Genomic DNA, 21,252 nt, shown 5'->3' with positions numbered 1-21,252 from the left:
ATATAAGAAGGGACTGTCTCGAATCGCGTAGGTTATCAGACTGGACTTAATGAATACATTACTTTGATAGATCACGACACGATGACGACCGGTGGACTGTGAGGTCTGCATGGCTATGCCAGATCTTATGTCTAAGAGTGATAATAGACCTTGACAACGAGAGCTGATATGAGCGGCGGATTGATGTGATAACCAGGCCTCAGTCGGAGTCACAAGCGTCGTTCGTGATGTTGGGAGATGCAGGTCAAGCTCGGTATAGCTGGCACACCTTCCGCCAAGACCTCCGCGCGCCTGATTGGCGGTCGCAACCGCGTCTCAGCGAGCTGTCACTTGCGACACGCAGCATTCCGAGGTCACACCACCACATTCCTAGAGATCGTGATCGGACAGCGCTTCCGACAGCTGCAATGAGTTCCTCTATAGAAACCGAGATTCTGAACAAGTACAATCTCACGACACTGTACCCCGCAACCTGGCCGCAGGAGAAGGACGAAGCCGACGAAGAGGATACGTTCGACGAGCCCATACCCAAAGCCACAAAACAATCGATACGGCGGTCCAAATCACGATACTCGGTGTTAGAGCCCAGTGCAAGATTCTCGCGGCAGGTTCCGGGAGCAGAACGCTCGAAAGATGGCGTGGAGACGTTGGTCCAGAAGGACGAACAGGACCCGTTGGGCATGTACCCCAGTGTAGTGCAGGTGCTGCGGGCAAAGAACATTCAGGTCGAGGATGATATCAAGTTGCGTATGTTTCAGAGATATAGCAATACACAAAAGGCCTGTCTAATGGACACACAGGCAATCGCTTCCTCTTGAGCTCCACTACCTTCTCGCCCTCTCTCTTCCTCTCGCAAGTCCACAATGAAGCGTCCACCGACTCCCTCCTCGCCGGCCTTGACTTCCTTTCCCGCTCGATCGAGAAGAAGTCTGCTTCGCTCAAAGTCTTGGTCGAATCCAACTTCGATCGCTTCGTAGGCGCCAAAGCTACCATCGACCGTGTATACAATGAGATGCGGGACCAAGGGAAGGAGCAAGTGGAAGCTCCCAACAAGGATCTTCAACCTGGCACCGGCAGACCCAGGGCTCGATCGAGCTTCTCTGGCCGAAAGACAAGCGCATCTCTGACACCAGGCATGGTCGACGCGGTGCCTGCCGAGAAGAGGAAGAATGCGCTCGTCAAGGAGAGCGAATACGGTGTACATGGCATAAAGGTTCCGCTGACTGAGGTCGCCGTCAAAGCGGAAGAAGTCTGGGGCCCAGCGCTAAACGGGCGGGAGCGGGAAGAGACATTGAAGTCCATCATGGAGTCTGTGGAGCACCATCGGGGTCTGTTTGAAGTCGGTTCAGCCATTCAAGATGCCATACGCCGGAAGGACCACGAAACAATCACCGAAGAATACAAGCGCGCGAGAAAATACGCAGACGAAGCCCGATACATTGTGGAACAGGCAACGTCTAACCAGAGGCCGCTGACTGATGCCGAGATACATCAAGTCATTGTGACGGCTAGAATGTGGTCAGACGTCGAGCGGCAGATCGAGCGTTTCAAGCGCGAATCCTGGAAACGCCTGACTGCAGCGCATTTCACGCACCTACAGACTGGAACCGAAGACACCAAGTCGGACGAGTATCTGAGTATCATCTCGATCATGCTTGAGCTTGGTGTGGAGGAGAATCCGATTTGGGTGTGGTTGCTCTCACGCTATGAGCACCTCAAGTTCCAGCTCAACTCCAAGTGCCAACACTCGCTTGTTGAGATCGAGATCCTTCGTCGTCATCTGGCGAACGGCGAGAAGCCGAGCATGCGCATGCTGCAAAAACATCTGCGATCAGTCCCTACCAGCAGCAACGTGAGTGCCGAGCCTTCAAAGCTCGACACACCAAAGGTGACGGAGTTCTGGGAACACGTCTATGCTTCGATGACTACCCTGCTCTCAAATAAATCGGGGCTGCTTGCTGAACTCGTTGAATACTGGGAGATTGTCCAGTCGTTCCTCTCTGGTCGCGCGCAACGGAACTTACCAACAGGCCATCACAATCAATCGTCCGTTCACCACCGGCTCAGTAGTGAGAACAAAGCTGAGCTTGAGAGAGGCACGACTGAACTTATCAGTATCCTGCGGGATCATCTGTTTTCGTTCTTCTCGGATCCTCCCATTGAGGATGTGTCCATGCTCATGTCACCGCTGCCCATGAGCCCGACACCAACCACACCTGGAACACCACTGAGCGCCGCTTTGAGTCCCATGTCAGCATCGAGGTCTAGGTTCGATCCTGCGAAAGCACCGCCACCATCACCTAGTCGCGGTGAATCTTGGGAGAAGTATGCTTTCTGGCCTCCTAATGCGAATGCGCTTTCGGGATCTCACTATCTATCCAAGATGCTTGTCTTGATCGGCACCGCAGCCAACGAACTTGCATCGCTTCAAGTTCCCGAATCAGGAGGTAGCGGCCGCATTGACGAAGCACTGCGCTTGCTTCTTGGCGGTGTCCGTGAGCGCTGCATTCAAGCTGTATGTGCAGCTTGGAACACGGATGCCGAGAAGTTGAAAGTATTGGAAGACTGGACTCGACATGTCGACCGCAAAGATACCACGAACCTACCCCAGCGTTTCCTCGCAGTACAAAGCTTTCTGCTTAACAACCTGCAAAAGATACTCTATGTCGAGGCATCGAGCAAGACAAGAGTGGACGTTGTTGTACCACCGAGCAATAAGCTGCTGCAGATGGTTAGAAGTCAATTCGTTACCAGCTTGTACAGGACACTAAGCGGAATGGTCGAATGCGCGGAGCGAGGCAGACAAGCTTTGGGTGCTGAGTTTGAGATCAAGAGTGATGATCTGACTATCGACGAGCAAGACGATCAGAATGGCAATGACTGGGGTAGGGTCGATGCCAACAAGAAGGTAAGCTACACCGACCCTGGCTTCACATGCTCTACTAATAAACGTCAGTCCATCCGCCTCCTCCTAACCCTCGCCAACATGTCCGCCTTCCAGTCCGAAATAACGCCCCAACTCCTCACCCTCTTCGAAACTCTCTTCAGCGTCCAACTAACCGACGAAACAAACCGCATCCGCGACGTCCTCTCCCAACTTGACGCCCAACTCTTCCGCTCCTACACAAAACCCCACGCCACAAAGATCCACTCTACAATCGAATCCGGCATCTTCAGCCCCACCTGGGCACCTCCCCCCGACAACCGCAAAAGCGTCGCAGACCGCGATCCCAGCCCCTACGTCTTCACCGTACTCCTAGATCTCGTAATCGTGCACACCGAGTCATCCACGACATCCGCACCCCTAACCCCGCGTATCCTGCGCTCCTTATTCGAAGCCACAACAACCTCGCTCATAACGACCTTCCAATCCGCCAACCTCTCCACCATCTCCCTCCCGCAACTCATGCAAGCGACCCTCGACGTGGAGTTCATGGCACAGACGCTTGCTTCGTACACGACAGAGAAGGCATCGCAGATCCAGACGGATATATACCAGGTGCTGGACCAGAAGACGGATAATGCGGCGAGAGTGAGGCTGCAGGAGGAGTTGGGGAGCTTGAGGGTGAGCTTGAAGAGGTTGAGGGAGGGGACCAAGGTGCAGTTTGCTTGCTTTAGGAGGGTTAAGAGGGGGACGCTTGCGGGTGGTGGTGCTGGTGGTGGGGCGGAGGAGGAGAGGAGGGGGAGGTAGATGGGTGTTGGTGGTTGGATGGAGGGGGGGGGAGATTGGTATGTGATAGGGAATTTATTCAAGATTGTTGATAACGTTATGGAAGCTGTGCGTGCGTGACATGCTTTGACGTATCCGACCTTGAAGTCGAGCATTCAAGAGACAAACGTGAATGCATGGAAGTATAAAATCTGCATTTCCGCGCCGCTCCCTTAATCATGTTTCTTACAAACCTTTCGATATCCGCCTCAGCATAAAGTATCCAGATATCCATACATCGCACACACTCTAACATGACGCGTAAGAACATACCCACAGCATCACCTCGCGACGCCGTCGATGTTGCCCTCAATCTTCTCTGCCGCGCGCGACATGACCCTTCGCTAAAATCAAGCGTCTGGGATGACGTAGTTGACACCTTTAATGAGCAACAACATGCGCAACTTGAGGATGCGACGCGTGTGTTGCGACTCACTTGGCCGACTGAGGTACCATTTCCCAACATGATTGCTTTGGTGAGGTGGCGGGAGGAGGCTGCAAGAATAAGTCACTCATCGTGAGGGAAGGCGAAGATGGAGGGGAATGTAAGGATGTGTATGCAACTAAGTCTGATGGCTAGTATGCATTCTTCGTTATGAACTACCACGTCTTTCCAATGTGCCACTACGGTTTTGCGTACTCTTGGTCGGTAGATGGAGCTTTGATCTGCAACCAACAGACTTGTGTCGCGTGCTGTCGGAATACTGTTTTCGCCTCGTCTTCCCCGTCGGCGTCGCTTGGGCGAGTCTTGCTGGTGGACAACCCGTAGGTGTGTAGCTGGTTTCTTTGCCTATCCTTGCAGGTGCCATGATGCCAGAGTTTTGCCATGGGTGACGAACCCCAGTCAACTTCGTTGGCCACTCCCAACTCTTCCACGCGGCGCCCTCATCCGCAGTACCGTCTCTCCTCGCCTCTCCCACTACCACATTTCCACCCTACCTTAAGTCGCCTTGCAAACCTTCTTATGCCCCTTCCAATCCACCTTCTGACATTCCTGCGAGCAATACCTCGTCTTCTTACACTTTCCACAAGCCGAGAAGATCTTCCCATCCTTCGGGCTCCTCCCGCAATTCGTGCAATCCCCCTCTTTCCTCGGCCCCCTCCCCTTCTTGAGAACCGCAGCCATAGCCGGAACCTTCATGTTCATCATCTCCACCAACGTCTTGATACTCATACCATCCGTGTCCTTGCTGTCGACGTCACCGCCATGCTCAACGTACCACTTGAGCATCTGCACGTTCCTGCTCGTGTCGCCGTGGATATCGGCCTGGGCTATCTCCGAACCAGGGGTAGCGCCGAAACGGTTCTTCGTGTTGACGGAACCGCCAGCATCGAAGAGGATCTGCGCGAATTCGGGCTGTACGTAGGGTTTCGTGGAGATGGCCCAGAAGAGGGCTGTGCTGCCCACGACGTCCTTACCGTCGACAGGCACTTTGAGATCATTGGCTAGATATTTCACGACGCCCAGTAATTCTTGCTTCCTGTTTGGCATCATGTGCAGCGCTGGCAAGAGTACATTGTAGATGGGTGTTTTCGTGGGGCCCCATCGTTTGGCGTAGAGATCCTTCCTGAGCGTCTCGCGAGCTTCCTCGGTGCCCCCGAGCTGTTTGATCATCATCTCCACGTAGTTTTGTAGTGCGTCGAATTCTTGATTGAAGATAGCGAGGAGGGTCTGGCCGACTGGGTCTTTGAGGTCACGACTGGGCACCGTGGGGTTGTTGTGGCTCCAACCGCGAAGTTCCATGCCGTCCATGCCAGCTAGCTGGTCATCGGAATTGATCATGTCTTCCACCGTACTTGATGCTACATATTAGTAACTCATTGGAGCTTCAAAGGTGTAGCGCTAAATACCGGCTTGACCGCCCTTGCATGTTCTGCAACATCTGCATGAATTGAGCCGACATGCTGTGTGTTGTTCAATTGGTAGATTGGGGTAAAGTTTATGTGGGTGCAGTCGTGTGAGAGTGATGTTGGATGGCAGGATGTTGGGACGGAGGGGTGACGGCGTGGCCCTTTCGCGCTTGGAGCTATCGATAGCACACGCGACTTCACGTGTTTCATACACAACGCGCAGTGGCGGCTGGTCTAACAGCTGAAGCATTTGGAGCGTCTTGTCTGCACCCGGGTCACTACTTTCCAAAGGCGATCAAGTCAGGGCACCGTTTTTTGACATAGGTATATATTGGGTAACGATGAAGCGTAGCAGCTCCAATGAAACAGACATTCCGATAAACGCCGGTCTCAAACTCCGCATCCAGATGCAAAGTGTGTCCAGCTCGCCAGGGTGGAAGGTATCGTATATCCAAACGCCAATGAAGATACAGGTATCACGAGATTCACGTCCTCAGACCCAGTCACATTCCGTGTTCTAACCCAACAAGTATCTACTTCTTCAATGCGGCGTCGTAAAGGCTGACAAGTATGCCAACCAGCGAGCCAATTTGCAGCCCGTAGTATCCTCCCGGGACATTGTTTCCTACGCGCGCAACCGCGTACTCGGAGAAGGGACCCCACGCACTTGGCGCAAATGCCATGTTGACAGTTTCCCGGTAGGCATTGTACGACAGGACTGCCCGCGCAATGTTGAAGATGAGCGGGTCAGCGGGGTATTGGCGCTCGGAAGACTTGCGCGAGGTGTTTGATCGAAGGGTCAAGTTGAAGAAGTATGAGAACATCAGTGGTAGCACCCAGCTCGTCAGCGACCAGAGGGTAGCTGGTGCCCACCACTCAGCTGAGAGCAGCGCCCAGAAGTTTGGTCCTCGAACGTCTTGGCTGCTCGTGTATGAGCCCAAGGCGGCGGGCGTAGCGAATAACGGAGTGGTGTCGAGCGTGTTGTACTGTAGTCCTACAGCTTCGACAAGCAGGATGATAGTTTGGATGGTAGCGACCGAGCTTGCGTTTTCGCGAACGAACTCCTTCAGCTCATCGATCCTGGTCCTGTCCCACAGCTCGACAGCCTTTGTCTGGACTACTTGGAAAGACTGGTCGGCGACCTCAGCGAGTTGGGCAGGCGATGCGGGAATGTCCACTTGATTGTACAGCTCGGAAACGCGACGAGAGACGGCCTTGGGTTCGGCTTGAGCAACCACCTCGGAAACGCGACGGGACATGGCCTTAGGTTCGGCTTCAGCGACCATCTCGGAAACACGTCGAGAGACGGATCTCGGCTTGGGTGTACGCGCGACAACGCTGCGGATTTCTGGTGTAATGATGGGGGTGGACTCTGGTCTGCGCGTTCGTTAGCCTCAGCGCGTCGCGCGTCGCGTATCCAAGTTTGACATACGAGGGGTCTTTGTTAAGAGTTCGGCGGCGCGTCGTCTTCGTGATGAAGGGTTCCGGCGAAGACTTTTCGCGCTTTACTGGCGACCCATTGCGCCCGTAGTAGTCGCTAAACTCGGGGAGTTTGGCAAAGGTGCTCTCATTGGAGTTGAGATGGCTCTCAAGCAGGTCCACGAGATCGTCTTTCAAAAGGCCATCTGCACTGCAAATGGCTTGTTAGTATCGCATACACGCGCAGGATCGATTCCAGCCTACTCGGGAAGTCTAGCCTTCTGCGCAAGGTCGATCAAGTCAGCTTTGCGCTTCCTCTGAAGCCAAGAGTGAGACATTGTGAGTGGTATAGATCAAGTCGCGTAAAGCTTGCGATCAAAACGGGTCAAGAATGCAAGCAGAAAAAGCGTCGTGGGCGAAAAAGGTGGGGGCGGTGTGGTGTTGATCGGATGCAGAGAGACTCTGGATGTAAACACAATGGCTGGGGCTCACGTGGGTCATCTGGGCGCTAACTGTTGCAGGGCTTAGCCTACAAAATACATTGATCTGCGGCAACACCACGCTGTCTCTGAGCAAGATGCGTTGTCTGCAGTCGTTTTGGTGGCATTCGCGAAGGTATAGCTCAGGTAGTCTTAACTGCATCAAGCCGTCGTCTGGTCCCCGTGCTTCTGATAGCTGATAGCCAGGGCTTGCAGGGATGTGGCTGCGCAGCTCCGGTCTTGGCCGAAATTTTCCAGACGCAACATCATCGCACGGCCGCAGCGGCAGCAACGTCACTCTTTGAAGATACCCTTGCACATATCAAACTTCTCTATACTCGACTTCCTTCACTACAACACCCACAGATTCAGTCCCAGTGCACCGCTGCCATCGAAGCGCTCATGGTACTTGCCCGCGTGGCCAACTTCTTCACAAACGGAGACTCTACCACCAACCTGACCGACGGTAGCCGGAGACATGGCGCAAGCACAGCATACGCAGTGGAACTTCCCATGGAGGATACCAAGCGGGGAGCTATGGAGGACGAGGTAGACGAGGAAGCAGCGCGGCCGCCATACCTACATGTGAGGATGCCTAGTCTGCAGAGATGAGGGATGCCAATTGATCACAAACAGGCAATGCTGGCAGGAGGAATAGGAGGCACCACAGGTGACATGTTGATGCATTCGCTGGATACGGTCAAGACGCGACAACAGGGCGACCCGCACATGCCACCCAAGTACACATCCATGGGCAACACATACTACACCATATGGCGGCAAGAAGGCTTCCGGAAAGGATTGTACGGAGGAGTGAAGCCAGCGTTTCTCGGATCGTTCTCGGGCACTGTGTGCTTCTTTGGAGCATACGAGTGGACCAAGCGGACCATGATTGACTATGGGATTGCGCCCTCGGTCGCATACTTCTCAGCCGGTACACCTCCCTACAGATCAATACAGCCCCGCCATGTACTGACAAACATCTAGGTCTGCTCGCTGATCTCGCTGCTGCCCCCGCATACGTCCCCTCTGAAGTCCTCAAGACTCGCCTTCAATTACAAGGCCGCTACAACAACCCCTACTTCAACTCAGGCTACAACTACCGCGGGACCATCGACGCCGCGCGAACAATAGCCAGGGTGGAAGGCTACAGCGCCCTCTTCCACGGCTATAAGGCCACGCTCTGGCGCGACCTCCCCTTCTCAGCACTACAATTTGCCTTTTACGAAGAAGAGCGGGACTGGGCCAAGAAGTACATGGGCTCAAACAACATCGGATTACCACTAGAAATCGCAACCGCAGCAACTGCAGGCGGCATGGCCGGTGTCATAACAACCCCCCTCGATGTAGTCAAGACGCGCATCCAAACCCAACACAACGGCCCGTCTCCCGCCTCTCCACCCGCACCCAAAGCACCACTCTCGCCCGCCGCGACCTCAAAACACTCCACTTCCTCTCAAACAACTAAGCCAAAACCGACGCAAAGTAGACCAATATCCACATCCTCCCCCTCCACAACCCTCAAAGCCCACGGCGCCGCAACCCTCGACACATCCTCCGTCATGACCGGCCTAAGGATAATATACAAGACAGAAGGAATAGCCGGGTGGTTCAGAGGTGTTGGACCACGCGCTGTCTGGACAAGTGTGCAGTCGGGTACAATGTTGGTATTGTACCAAACGCTACTACGGTATTTCGAGCAACATCCGCTGTCTGGCGGCGGAGATGTGTAAACGTATTTGTACGATTTGTAAGAATAAAGGAAGGGATGGGGGAGAAGGAACAGCATGATGGGACGGATATGCAAGGTTATAGATGCATTCAGCGGCGTTTACTTGTAAATATATGTGTCGCTGCGAGTATAGCGACGTTTTGAAGCGATAGAATGGTGGTTTATCAAGACATTTACACTCATGGTATCTGAAGTTTTCAAGCATTGCTTCCCTCGCCACTAAAAGGCATCGCTCGGTCAATAGCTTCGTTCAGCTCTCTCAACCCATCCTCACACATGTCCGTCACTTCCTCCTGCAATTGCGCCACCATATTCGCTCTGATCTCCTTCTTTGAACTCTCCAATTTCTGAATTGCCGCTTCAAGCTTCTTCCTCCTGCTCATGAGCTCCGATTTCATCTTCTTGTCCTGGGTAGTGTGAAGTTTCTTCTCTATCTCCAGTACTGCACTGCGGCCTTTGGCTACGGAGTCAGCATATCGTTTCTTGCGACCCTCGATTAATGAGCGCTGCTGCTCGTAAGAGGACTCATGAGCAGGGAGGCGGTTTAGTGTAAATTCAGACATGGTTATTATCTCATATGTGATAAGACAAAGGAAGAGGTGATGCGAGTATTTATATAGCAAAAACCTTCTACGTCGCGTTGGTCATCCCGTTGGTGACAACAAGGCTGAGTGACGCGAGGAACACGATCGCTATACCAACAACACCCGACACACCATCGCGATCGTAGCCCAGTGTCGTGGCGCTCACAAGAGTTAACCCAAGCTTTTATCAAGCACTCAATATGGTCAAAGACTAGGGTGGGGCGCGCTGGGATACGCGAGCATGCTTGCACGACGATTACTTGACGTCACTTGTAATACATTGACCGCCATCTCCAAAAACGACTATGTCCATCTAAAGCAGTCCCTAACACAAGATCACCATCCCCAAGAACTGATTTCGCTACCAATAGTCCATCCACAATGAGGCTAAATCCCAACGGCGACGCATCAACCTTCCCCAAACGCTCAGCCCTACCACACATCGCCGGCACCCCAAAAGACAACGCCTGGTTCTGGGGCGGCCACGATGAACTCGGTCGCTTGAACCTCCTCACCCCAGAGCGAATAGTAAAAGCCACGCAAGAGAATGTCAAAACAGGAGAATCAGTCTCACTAGACCTCCCCTTGAACGTCCCCAGCCCAGCCTTCTTCGGAAGAAAAGGCCTAAAACACCGCATCAAAACCATTGCCCCAGGCGCCTTCGACGATGAACTAGCATTCAACACGCAGAGCAGTTCGCAATGGGACGGTTTCCGCCACTTCGCACATCCAAAATATGAATGCCACTACAATGGCGTTCTCTCCGATGAAATCATGGCGGATGTAGACGACGACGGCGAAGACGGCGACGCAGCACCTGAGCGCTCACGTAAACTCGGTATCGACGCCTGGGCCAAAAAGGGTATCATTGGCCGGGGTATCCTCCTTGACGTTTACTCTTGGTCCCAGAAAACGGGGAAGCAATACGACACTTTTACCAACCATGGCATTACAGCCTCTGACCTCCTTGCCTGCGCAGAGTCTCAAGGCACATCCTTCCACACCGGCGACATCCTCCTCATCCGCACCGGCTGGCTCTCAACCTACCTCTCCCTCTCCCCCTCTGAGAAATCCTCCCGCAGCACCCTCCCCCACGACCAACATTTCTACGCCGGTCTCGCCGCCGACGACGCCATGAAAGACTTTCTTTACGACAACTACTTCGCGGCTGCTGCGACTGACAATGCGAATTTCGAGGCTTGGCCGCCGGAAAGCTTTGAGGGGAGCTTGCACGCGTGTATGCTGAGTATGTGGGGGATGCCGATTGGCGAGCTGTGGGATCTGGAGGGGCTGGGGAAGATGTGCAAGGAGAGGGGGAGGTGGGAGTTTTTGGTTGTGAGCAAACCGGTTGATGTGCCGGGGGGTGTGGGGAGTTTGCCTAATGCTGTGGCGGTGTTCTGAGGGAGATGTGAAGTGTGAAGGGATGAGTTTTGGTGGTTCGATACCCAGTTTGGAGAATTCAGCGTTATCCGTTTCTTTCTTACGCGTCGCGTCATCTTTGTTCTGATCAAGTGACTTCCACCTGTATCGTCCTAGTATATGGCACGCGAGTTTATGAAGAAGTTCGTTTGTATTAACACCTAAATCTGGCGTGGGGCATGGGTGTCCAAGAGCAAACGAGTTCCTTCGTAATGCCCGACTCCTGCGCAAGCCGAAGAACAACGAAGTTTCATCGGCGACTCCGCATCCCGCAAATCCAGATTCATCAAGCTAGAAACTTCAGCACTCTATCTAGGTTCGTCTTTGTGTCCGTGGTCTACATCTCTAGCCTCGACCTCGGTCTGGGCTGCAGCCGATCCCCTGGACTAACCCCAGATTCTACCTCCCGCTCTTAGCGCTAGCCTAATACACACGATGCGGCGCATTGCCGATGCTTCTTTGGGAAGAGCATTAAGCCTCAGACCTAAAAGGTATCATGAGGCTGAATATTCGAAGCTGAAGTTCTCGAAGACTTTTGATGGGCGCATTCGAGTTCCACCTCCATGACCAGCCCGGACCAAGGCCAGGCCCTGTCGAGACGGAGGCGTACTCCATCATTGTTGATGGGCACATTGCATCCTCGCTGGGCACTTTTCGCTCGCGTCCAGACCGTGAGAAGTGACAGTGATCGTGTATAAAGCTGTTAAGCGCGCTGCTTTTCTGATCAACCAGACTCGCTTTCTATTCTCTTGATAAATACACTTCAAGATGGCACCTGCCCTTCGCGCAATTGCGCTTGCATTGCGAGCCACCTCGTCAACCTGCCCGTCATCACCCACCTGTCCCCAGGACGACCAATGCTCGCTCACCTTAAATGGAGCCACTCTTCAAGTCAGCTGCGCGACTGACTACTATGGCGGCGATTTGCAATTGGCACAGGCAAGCATTCAACCTACAGTGAGCCGTCTCGAACTCAGCGCTCATCGTTTCTTAGACATCATCCCTGGCAAGCTGCATTCGAGCATGCTCCACAACCAAGGGATGCAATGCTGCAAGCTACGTGGATGGTAACTGCTACCTCAAAAGCACACTCAATGCGGCTCAGTCCAAGTATGGCATCTCTCAGAGGCTTTTCAGTCGACTTTCAACTAACCCAGTCGTTGGTGCCAACGTGGTCGGAGTAGCTGTCATCTCCAGAGATACCTCGACAACGCCTATTCCAGCGCCGGATGCCCCCCAAGTGTGCCCTGCCAGTTTTACCTGCCCGGAAAACAACGGCTGCTCTTACACTGATGGCTCGCGCACTCTGACACTTAGTTGCGGAGTTGATTTCTACGGAGGTGATTTCGCCAACCAGTACGCAGCAAATCTTGAGGCTTGCACAAAAGCTTGCGCAGGCGATGCGCAGTGCGTGGCCGCTTCTTTCGTTGGTGGCAAGGGTGCTGGTACTTGCTATCTCAAAAACACAAAGAACGGTGGTTCTACGAATGACGGTGTTGATGGTATGTGAACCGAGCTGAGTTATGGAATATTTGCTGATCATAGAAAGCTGTCTACGTTGTCTCCAATACCGTGCAGCCGAGCAGTTCAGCATCACCTTCCTCCACTGTTGAAACGACAACTGTCACCCCTCCCACTAGCACAGATGTTATGGTCAGCTCTACCTCGGTTTCGTCCAGTACCTCAACCTCGACCGAGACCAGTACTTCGACTTCAACCCCCACCCCTACACCTACGCCTACTCCCACCCCCACACCTACCCCGATACCTGAACCACAACCTACTTGCGGCGTTAACGGTTTCCTAAAGGGGGGAATAACCTACACCAACGCTGGTCAGCAGACCCCGGCCTCTTGCAGGACCAAGTGTCAGAATTACAATCTCGCCGGCCGTACTTGCCGTGTCTATGGCATCAACACCATAAGCAGTATCTGCACACTCGCACTCGGATACCCCGGCCCAACATTTGAGAATGCTTTTACACCTAGAGAAAATGGACAGTATGTCTGGTACCCTGTGGAATGCCAGGTGTAAGAAGAGCATTCTTGTGTATTTGGTGTGGGATGTGTAATCTGATATTGTAATCTGGAAGCGTAATCACATCTTGCGTTCAGATCTTATCTAATGCATCGTTTGTAACTACCCTCTTCGAATGGGTCACTCGCTTGGCTGTCGACTACATATCTTTCATGCCAAGTAAACATCTCTAAAGCTAAGCCTTCCAGCTGTGTCAAGACTAAACAGTGCGTGGTGAAAGACCTATCTCGAGTGTTCAAAGCCTCATACTCCACATGCACGGATCGAGCACAGTGTGCGAAAGCAGAACGAAGATTGGGACAAGCCAGATCCAGCCTAAACTAAGTCACAACCTCGAAGATATCAAAGTGTAAATTCCGCGAGTAGAGCGCGGATGCGATTGATCAGACCCTTGAGCCCAAGGCCCGTCTTAGCAACCTTTATGTGCTACTCCAACGCGCCGATGTGCATGTACAGCATCGTCGACAACATACAGACTTTTGATAGTACACCCAGAAGGTACTCGCATCAAGATCAAGTCCCATCTGATACCCCGCCTGGTAGCCTCGAATGACATCAATGATAGTAAAGGTTTTTGGTGATGCGCCCAGGCGTATATATATGAGAGAGGCCTCACTCTTCAATGTCAATATGCATTCGTCTTCTTCAACCTGGGCGTTGATTACTTCTGCTCTCGATTAGCATTGCATTCAGTTTGGATATCATGTTAGCATGTCGTGTCTTCGAAACGGCGTGACTTGGTTTAATCAAAAGCTTGTAGTTGGCGATCGATTTGTCACATAGTTGGTAGAAAGCATGCCTTTGATGGGAATGACTAAGCATGGGTCGCCGCCACTGCCGCAAACATATCAGAGCTACTACTACCAAATAACGGATGAGGTAGTTACGTGTGAGTATGTGAAGCCGCTGTGGAAGACATCGTCGATATTTCCATGTGAGGATTAGGTATCTCTAATTCGTTCGGAGCTGGACAGATGATGATGATCATGATAACGATGGATAGTCATAGCCACATGCAAAGTCACGAATCAATCAAGGCGAAAATGATGAAGTGTTGGGGGAATCTATTCTCTATCTTGTACGAGATGGAATCAGATGAAGAGCAACCATGCAAGTTTTGTACCGTGACGCCGACCATGAACACATTACTCATAGACTGATATCGTTTCAGCCTGTCATGCAACCCATGAACTCTCCTGCCGTAAACCAAAACCGAAGGAAGGAAACTTTTCGAAAAGGGCGGCGATGCGTTTACTCGTCCTCGTCGGAGAAGACCTCCTCGCCACGCTTGCGGCGGGCCATGCGGTCCTTCTTCTTCTTGCGCATCTCGGAGGAGGTGAGCTTGGCCTTCTTCTTTTGGCTGTAAAAAGTCAGTTTTTGGTCCAAAATCATCGGGGCGACGGCGGGATGCTCCCAAACGTCGACACGTAACGCACCTCGCAATCTTGTTTCCCATGGCGTCGAACGGAAGGGCTGTTAGTACATGTCTTGATCAATATAGTTTGGTTGTGGGTGCTTACCTTCTCCTCTTCTTCACCATCGTCCTTGGCAAGACGGGGTCCGGCACCCTGACCTTGCACCCAGTTGTGACCGGAAGGAGTCATGCGACCGTCCATGACAGCCCAGACTTCCTCAGTAAGGTTGGCAGTGAACTCGGCGGAGTGAGTAATGATGATGACACCACCCTCGAAGGTCTTGATGGCCTTGGAAAGAGCACCAAGAGAGTCACGGTCCAAGTAGTTAGTAGGCTCGTCGAGGACGATCAAGTGAGGACGCTGCCATGAGCAGGCAGACAGGACGACCTTGACACGCTGACCTCCGGAGAGACCACGCATACGGGAGTGAGAAACAAGCTCAGCGTCGAGACCGAAGTTGGCGCAGTGGGCCTCAATCTCCTTGCGGACAAGGGGACGGAACTGACCGCTGGCAAGAGCCTCCTTCTGGTCAACCTCGGCGACCATCTTGGCGTGGGAAGCCATGATCTCAGAACGAGGAATCCAGGCGTTGTCAGCAGACATCATGGGTGTCCAGCGCTCGTTCTTCATGCCGACGTTCTCTCCGAGAGCGAACGAACACTCGTATTCGTAAGAGTTCTTGAACTTCCTGCGGGAGTTGATGCCGATGACGCGACGCTCGGTGCCCTCGATCTTGTAGATCTTGTCCATGGCCTTCTCGTCCTCCTCGGTGACGATCTTGTTGGCACGGTCCATGGTCTCACGGTCCTCACCAGTCTGGAAACGCCATTGGATGTACTCGGAAGGAGTCTTGTCGAGGTGGTGGTCGATATGGGCGAAAGCGTGCTGCTTGATGTAGGCAATACGGATGTTCTCGTGGTGGTAGATCTCACCCTTGGTAGGGACAAGCTCACCAGTCAAGACATTGACAAGGGTAGACTTTCCGGCACCGTTGGGACCAATGACGGCAATACGGGATCCGAGTGAACATTGGAAGGTAATGTCCTCAATCTGGGGCTTGGAGGTACCCTCGTACTGGAAGCTCATGTTGGTGGCACGGAGAATGGCCTTGGCCTTGGTCTTGACACCCTCAAGGAAACCGGGCTCGGGGAACTTGAACTCCATGTCGGAGGCAGCAAGCTCGTGGTAGGACTTGGCAGAGGGCACACGCTTGACGAAGTCGTCAAGGTTACCACGGTAGCGCTTAAGCTTGAAGCGCTCGTAGTGGATGACGTGCTGGATGACGTTGTTCAAGAACTTGCTGTCGTGGGAGATGACAATGGATGTGCAAGGGGAGCTGGTGAGGTAGTCCTCGAGCCACTTGACGTTCTTGACGTCCAAGTGGTTGGTGGGCTCGTCGAGCAGCAGGATGTCGGGCTTCTCGAAGACAGCACGGGCAAGCGCGAGCTTCATCTTCCATCCACCGGAGAGAGCACCGATGGTACCGTTGTACATGGCGTCGGTGAAACCGAACTCGTTGAGGGTAGTCTTGACCTCTGACTCAGGGGTCTCAACACCAACGGACTTGAGCTTACCCATGGTCCACTCAAGAACGGTCATCTCAGTGTCAGCAGAGTCCAAGTCGTGCTCGACGTAGACGGTCTTGACCTCGTTCTGCTTGGGGAAACCCTCGACCTGCTCGTTGTTGATAGCGCGCATGAGGGTGGTCTTTCCGGAACCGTTGGGTCCGAGAAGACCGTAACGCTGACCACGCTTAAGACGGAGATGAGTCTGGTTGAGCAGGATCTTAGCACCGTAGGCCAAGTTGAATGTGCAGTTGCAGAGATCCTCGCCCTCCTCCTCATCGGGCTCGACGGCGCGCTCAGCGGCGGCACCGGGGAGAGATCGCTTGCGGGTCTCCTCAGTAACCTCCTTGGCCTTCTCGTCACCGACAAGGACGGCAACGAAAGGACCGGCGTTAGCCTGCCAGTTGAGAGGTTCGTAGTCCTTCTCGTCGATCAGCTGACCACCAATGGCACCAACGTAGTTGACGACAGGGGTGAAGCGGTCATCGATCTTGATGCTGGAGGGGATAGCGGCCTTGAGGTGGTTGGCAATGGTGGAGATGTCACCAGACTTCTCGATCTCAGGGATCTTGCCGTTCTCGACGTGACCGACACGGATGAGGGTGTCAAGACCCTGGCGGGTCTTCTCACGGGCCTCGGGGTCAGCCAAGTTGTCGTGGTTCTTCTCAAGCGCGGGCATGAGACGGGGCAAGAAAGCGGCGACAATCTGGGGGTCCTCGACAAGCTTGCACATGTTGTCGATAATGACGGCAGACTTACGCTTGATGGCAGTCTCGCGCTCGACGAGACCACGCTCAAGCAGGGGAACCATGATGGCGAGGGTGGGCTCGTGGACATCAGTGACGAAAGTGGTGGCACCGAGCAAGTGAACGGTCTCGGGGACGTTCTCAGGCTTAGCGATACACTTGATGAGCTCGGGAATGAAGCGCTCGATATCCTTGTTGGAGATCAAGGAGCAGAGAGTCTCCATGGTGCCGTAGGCAGCCTTCTTGACCTCAGGCTTGGTGTCCCACATGGCTCCCGAGATGACGGGAATCAGGTCGGGGACACGGAAAGCCATCTGTGCGGGGGCGCTCTTGGTGAGGGCCTCAATGCACTTCAGGTCGGTCATCTTCTCGGGCCACTTTTGTGCGTTCTCGAGCGAGTTGATGATGTGGGGGATGATGGCCTTGACGGCGTTGGGGTTGGCGGCCATGACGATGGACTCGGCGGCGGTCTGAGCAGCGACCTTGACGCCGCTCATCTTGTCACCGACCGCGGCCAGCACGTCCGGCAGGAGGGAGACGAGGTAGGGCTCGACCGAGGCGGAGACGTGCGAGTGCTGGGCGATAGCACGGATGGCATCGAGAGCGCGCTCACGGGCGACGGCATCCTTCTTGCTGGCGAGTTGCTTCTTAAGCACCTGGACAGCCCTGGGTGTGTGTTAGAGACTGCACGGTGGCGGGGGAGGGGCAGAGTGCAAACATACTTGGTGGGAGCGTCAGCCTCCTCAATGTCGCCGTTGATGAAGGTGGCGATGGCCTGAGCAGAGGCGTTGATCTCGTCCTGGGCCTTGGACACGGTCAACTTCTGCATCATCTCCTCAAGCGCCTTGAGCGACTTGGAGTTCTCGGACTTGATGTCCTTGGCATCATGCGAAGCAGCAGGCGCCATGTTGTCGGTGTAGGTAGAGGGGGGAGGTGTAGTGAGGGCGGAAAAAGTAGGTGGGGTGGTCCTTATATATGGACTTTGGCGGGGCCTAAAAAACTTTTGGCGCGAAAAGATAGAGTGAATCTATCCGGGGGGTATCAACGCGAGGAATCTGACTCGCAACCTTTCTATGCTACCGGGCACAACGACAGAAAGAAGGGAAAGGGAGTGTGAGTGGAGAGAGGCGGCTGTGAAGGCTCGACGGGCTCTTTAAATTCACTTTGCTGTTTGGTGGGATGGTGGACTCGCTTTGAGATTTTTTCGCACGGGCCAGATCTTATCGCGCTGAGGAACCCGACACCAGCGTCGCCGCCCAGGCCTTGCGCAATTATTTGCCTATGATCTAATTCGCATCCCATTCAACGCCAAAATTTTCCTTCTCGCCGCATTTTCCCCAGTTATCTAGCACTCCCCGCAAGTGTCTACTTCTGTTTCTTCACAACAGAGGGGCAGCAGCTTTGCCGCCGCCGGAGCCATGTTGCAGCCCACGTTGCAAAAGGCCATCTATGTGTGGCGAGTTTGGGTAAGGCGCGCTGACCGCCTTCTTCAACAAGACACCGTAGCCAACGACATGCAGCCAACGGTTGGGAGCCGCAGGAAATGCGCGCTGAAGATCAGGGACTGCACTAATCCAGCCCGACCGCCATGTCAGCATCCTTACAATAGAGCACACATCTCAAGCCACGCCATTCACAACCCATATTCTGCCAATTCTTCCACCGCGGCCTTTGAAAACACCACAGTATACGACTTCTAGCTCAATCTACGGGCGTTCTCTTACTGATGGGGTAGCCTTGCCGGCCACTATTCGTACAGCCCTGCCAAGTCGTCGCGCTACGGCCACAAGCGGAGGCTCCAGACTACTACCTCCCCGATTCTGCCGAAGTCGAGACAGCAAGCGTTTCTGGTACCCTCGCCACCCTGCGTAGACCACCGCCGAGCCATCACCGGCACCACGCCGTACTATGCCAGAAGTATCAGAGACGGTAAAATCTTCCGAGACTACTTGTCAGTATAGCGCATGGCATACCGAATTTGACCGCCCTGGTGTCGCCGTGTATGTTCCCTGTTCATAGGATTACTAACATGACCCTTACGACGGCCCGTGACGGATGCAGAACACAACTACGAAAGAGTTGGACCCTGACGATGTCGAATTGTTAGCCGTATGCGAACCATCGCTCAACCATATTGCGCTCCGCAACCCCCCACTTCTTATCGATACCCCGGATTTCGACGTGCCCGAGTTCCTTACAGTACGCTTGTACCAATCCGTCAAACTTCAAGTCTGCGCATTCATGGCATTGTTATCTGTGCCAACGGCACCTTGTGCTGTTGGTTTAAACTTATTCACGTTGTGCGAGCATACACTCTGTCGTCTGTCCCGGGGCAGTCGCGTATAAGTCAATTCACGTCACTCACCAAAAAAGCATGCAGAGCCTCTCCGGATCCGATGCAGACAAAGATAGCGCCTCAGACAAGAGAAAAGGTAAACGCTCTGGAGCCTACATTAGCCTTAGATTGTTCGGTTTGCGTGCTTTACTCCCGTGTAATCCGTAGACATGTTTAGCTATTCCCTTGTATACAATAGTAGCGATTTGCGAAATCTAATCGGATTAGCCTTAGTATAGCGTAGTCAATAGCTGCTACAGGCAGAGTCAAGAACAGCCACAGCGCACATATACAGTCATTTCCAAAAAACTAGAGAAGCTTCTTCCTATAACGTTGTTGACGACACCCGTATCGATGTTCCCAGGCAGCAGACCTTTTGCATGATCATTAAAATGGCGCCGAAGTTGTGACCGGGGCGATATAGGAAAGAAAAATCCAACGATATCTCAGCAATGTACATGCGTCTGCAGTCATACAGCAATATCAGGCAAGTATTATAGAAGGCATCGCGGTGGACTAAATAGTGTTTGTTGCGGTCAATGTAATGTCAGCTACACAGACGAACTCCAGGATGGCAGAGTGGTCAGTGCTGGCGCTTCAGTCAAATTTCCGGTCATGTCCGACTCCACATCCACGACCAAATCGCTCACAGCTCAGCCGCAATGCGACCCACGTCTAACCCGTTGTGTATAATCAGCCTTCGCAGACATGTGGCGCGCGCAGTCAGCTCCATACGAGGGCAAGTCACACTTAAAGCGTGCGTGTGATGCCGCAATCGCACTGGCCTGACCATCTGCCAACCTGCCCCTCCCCCACCGTAGGCGCAACCACCTTCCACATCTCTACCCAGAGCCTTCGTACATCTTTTCTCCTTAGACATCAATACACGTTACATCCAAGAACAACATGTCAGGCCAGGATTACTACGGTCAGGGTCAAGGCCACGATCAAGGCTACGGCTACAGCCACGGCGGCGCATACCAGCAGCCCCAACAGCCGCAGCACGGCTACGGCGAGCATAACCAGGGCTATCCTCCTCAACCTCAGGCGTACGGACAGCAGCCGCACGATCAGTACGGCCAGGGACATCACAGCCCCTACCCACAAGGACAGGTCAGTATCATTGCGCAACCTCGGCGCATTCTATCCACCAGGCTTCAGCTACTCACATCACTGTAGAGCTCCTACCCCCCGCCGTCGCACGACCCCTACGGACAGCCTCCCCAGCACGGCTATGGTGCCCCGCCCCAGGGCCAGTACCAACAGAGTTACGACCCGAACCGCAGCACTTCTCCCTACCCCCCTCAGGGCCATCAGCAGCAAGGCTACCACGACCCGAACCAGCAGTATGGAGCGCATCCACAACAGGGCCATCATGACCCGCAGCAAGGCTATGGTGCGCCGGCATATGGGCAACCCGGCGCACCCGGCGGCCCTGGCGAAGGCGACCGTGGCCTGGGTTCAGCTCTGATGGGAGGTGCAGGCGGCGCGTTCGTGGGTAACAAGCTCGGCGGCGGCGCGCTGGGCACGCTTGGAGGAGCGCTTTTGGGGGCGGTTGGCGCCAACCTCATTCCTGATAAGTAAGCCAAATACGCACCCGGGCGCTATGGCGGGCATCATCTAACATGACTCTAGGAAGGAGAAGAAGCACAAGAAACACAAGAAGCACGGTAGCTCCGAGCATGGCTCGCACCACGGCTCACACCACGGGTCTTCGCATCATGGATCGCATCACGGATCGCACCACGGGTCCTCGCACCACAGTCATAGTCACAAGAGCCACAGTAGGAGCCGTAGCAGGGGCGGCAAGAGCAGTTCCAGTTCTAGCAGCGACTCGGACTAGAGACGTTGCGCATTTCGAGCGTTTCTGGCTCAGTAGATGCAGGGCGCACGCTGTGATGGCAAGGTCGTAGTCATAGTTCTCTCGAATAAGATCTATTCATAAAGCTAAACTCGTGCTC

At 53.8% G+C, this 21,252-nt stretch overlaps 7 protein-coding genes across 7 annotated transcripts; 4 read left to right on the top strand and 3 right to left on the bottom strand.

Moving 5' to 3' along the window:
• Nucleotides 1–407: 407 nt before the first annotated feature.
• Nucleotides 408–3,691, top strand: J4E90_007801 (uncharacterized protein; the record flags this gene model as incomplete). The annotated part of the gene is made up of 3 exons (XM_051437332.1): nucleotides 408–747; nucleotides 801–2,908; nucleotides 2,957–3,691. 3 exons carry the CDS (start codon nucleotides 408–410, stop codon nucleotides 3,689–3,691), a joined length of 3,183 nt encoding a protein of 1,060 aa, XP_051289078.1.
• A 958-nt stretch (nucleotides 3,692–4,649) lies between these two features.
• Nucleotides 4,650–5,613, bottom strand: J4E90_007800 (uncharacterized protein; the record flags this gene model as incomplete). Its single annotated transcript, XM_051437331.1, has 2 exons — nucleotides 4,650–5,505; nucleotides 5,561–5,613. 2 exons carry the CDS (start codon nucleotides 5,611–5,613, stop codon nucleotides 4,650–4,652), a joined length of 909 nt encoding a protein of 302 aa, XP_051289077.1.
• A 480-nt stretch (nucleotides 5,614–6,093) lies between these two features.
• J4E90_007799 (uncharacterized protein) lies at nucleotides 6,094–7,317 on the bottom strand (the record flags this gene model as incomplete). Its single annotated transcript, XM_051437330.1, has 3 exons — nucleotides 6,094–6,937; nucleotides 6,993–7,190; nucleotides 7,244–7,317. The coding sequence occupies 3 exons, from the start codon at nucleotides 7,315–7,317 to the stop codon at nucleotides 6,094–6,096; spliced, it is 1,116 nt and encodes a 371-aa protein (XP_051289076.1).
• A 543-nt stretch (nucleotides 7,318–7,860) lies between these two features.
• On the top strand, nucleotides 7,861–9,191 carry J4E90_007798 (uncharacterized protein; the record flags this gene model as incomplete). Its single annotated transcript, XM_051437329.1, has 3 exons — nucleotides 7,861–8,043; nucleotides 8,095–8,392; nucleotides 8,446–9,191. 3 exons carry the CDS (start codon nucleotides 7,861–7,863, stop codon nucleotides 9,189–9,191), a joined length of 1,227 nt encoding a protein of 408 aa, XP_051289075.1.
• A 964-nt stretch (nucleotides 9,192–10,155) lies between these two features.
• On the top strand, nucleotides 10,156–11,175 carry J4E90_007797 (uncharacterized protein; the record flags this gene model as incomplete). The annotated part of the gene is made up of 1 exon (XM_051437328.1): nucleotides 10,156–11,175. One exon carries the CDS (start codon nucleotides 10,156–10,158, stop codon nucleotides 11,173–11,175), a length of 1,020 nt encoding a protein of 339 aa, XP_051289074.1.
• Nucleotides 11,176–14,481: 3,306 nt separating this feature from the next.
• On the bottom strand, nucleotides 14,482–17,863 carry CEF3 (translation elongation factor EF-3; the record flags this gene model as incomplete). The annotated part of the gene is made up of 4 exons (XM_051437327.1): nucleotides 14,482–14,590; nucleotides 14,667–14,703; nucleotides 14,768–17,622; nucleotides 17,679–17,863. 4 exons carry the CDS (start codon nucleotides 17,861–17,863, stop codon nucleotides 14,482–14,484), a joined length of 3,186 nt encoding a protein of 1,061 aa, XP_051289073.1.
• A 2,334-nt stretch (nucleotides 17,864–20,197) lies between these two features.
• Nucleotides 20,198–20,875, top strand: J4E90_007795 (uncharacterized protein; the record flags this gene model as incomplete). Its single annotated transcript, XM_051437326.1, has 2 exons — nucleotides 20,198–20,404; nucleotides 20,471–20,875. 2 exons carry the CDS (start codon nucleotides 20,198–20,200, stop codon nucleotides 20,873–20,875), a joined length of 612 nt encoding a protein of 203 aa, XP_051289072.1.
• Between the last annotated feature and the right edge of the window lie 377 nt (nucleotides 20,876–21,252).

The sequence above is a fragment of the Alternaria incomplexa genome (assembly GCF_024043165.1).
Source record: "Alternaria incomplexa strain BMP 0042 chromosome Unknown scaffold_11, whole genome shotgun sequence".
NCBI lineage: Eukaryota > Fungi > Ascomycota > Dothideomycetes > Pleosporales > Pleosporaceae > Alternaria > Alternaria incomplexa.
The sequence above is the reverse complement of the archived record's forward strand: the minus strand, read 5'-3'. Positions and strand labels throughout refer to the sequence as shown.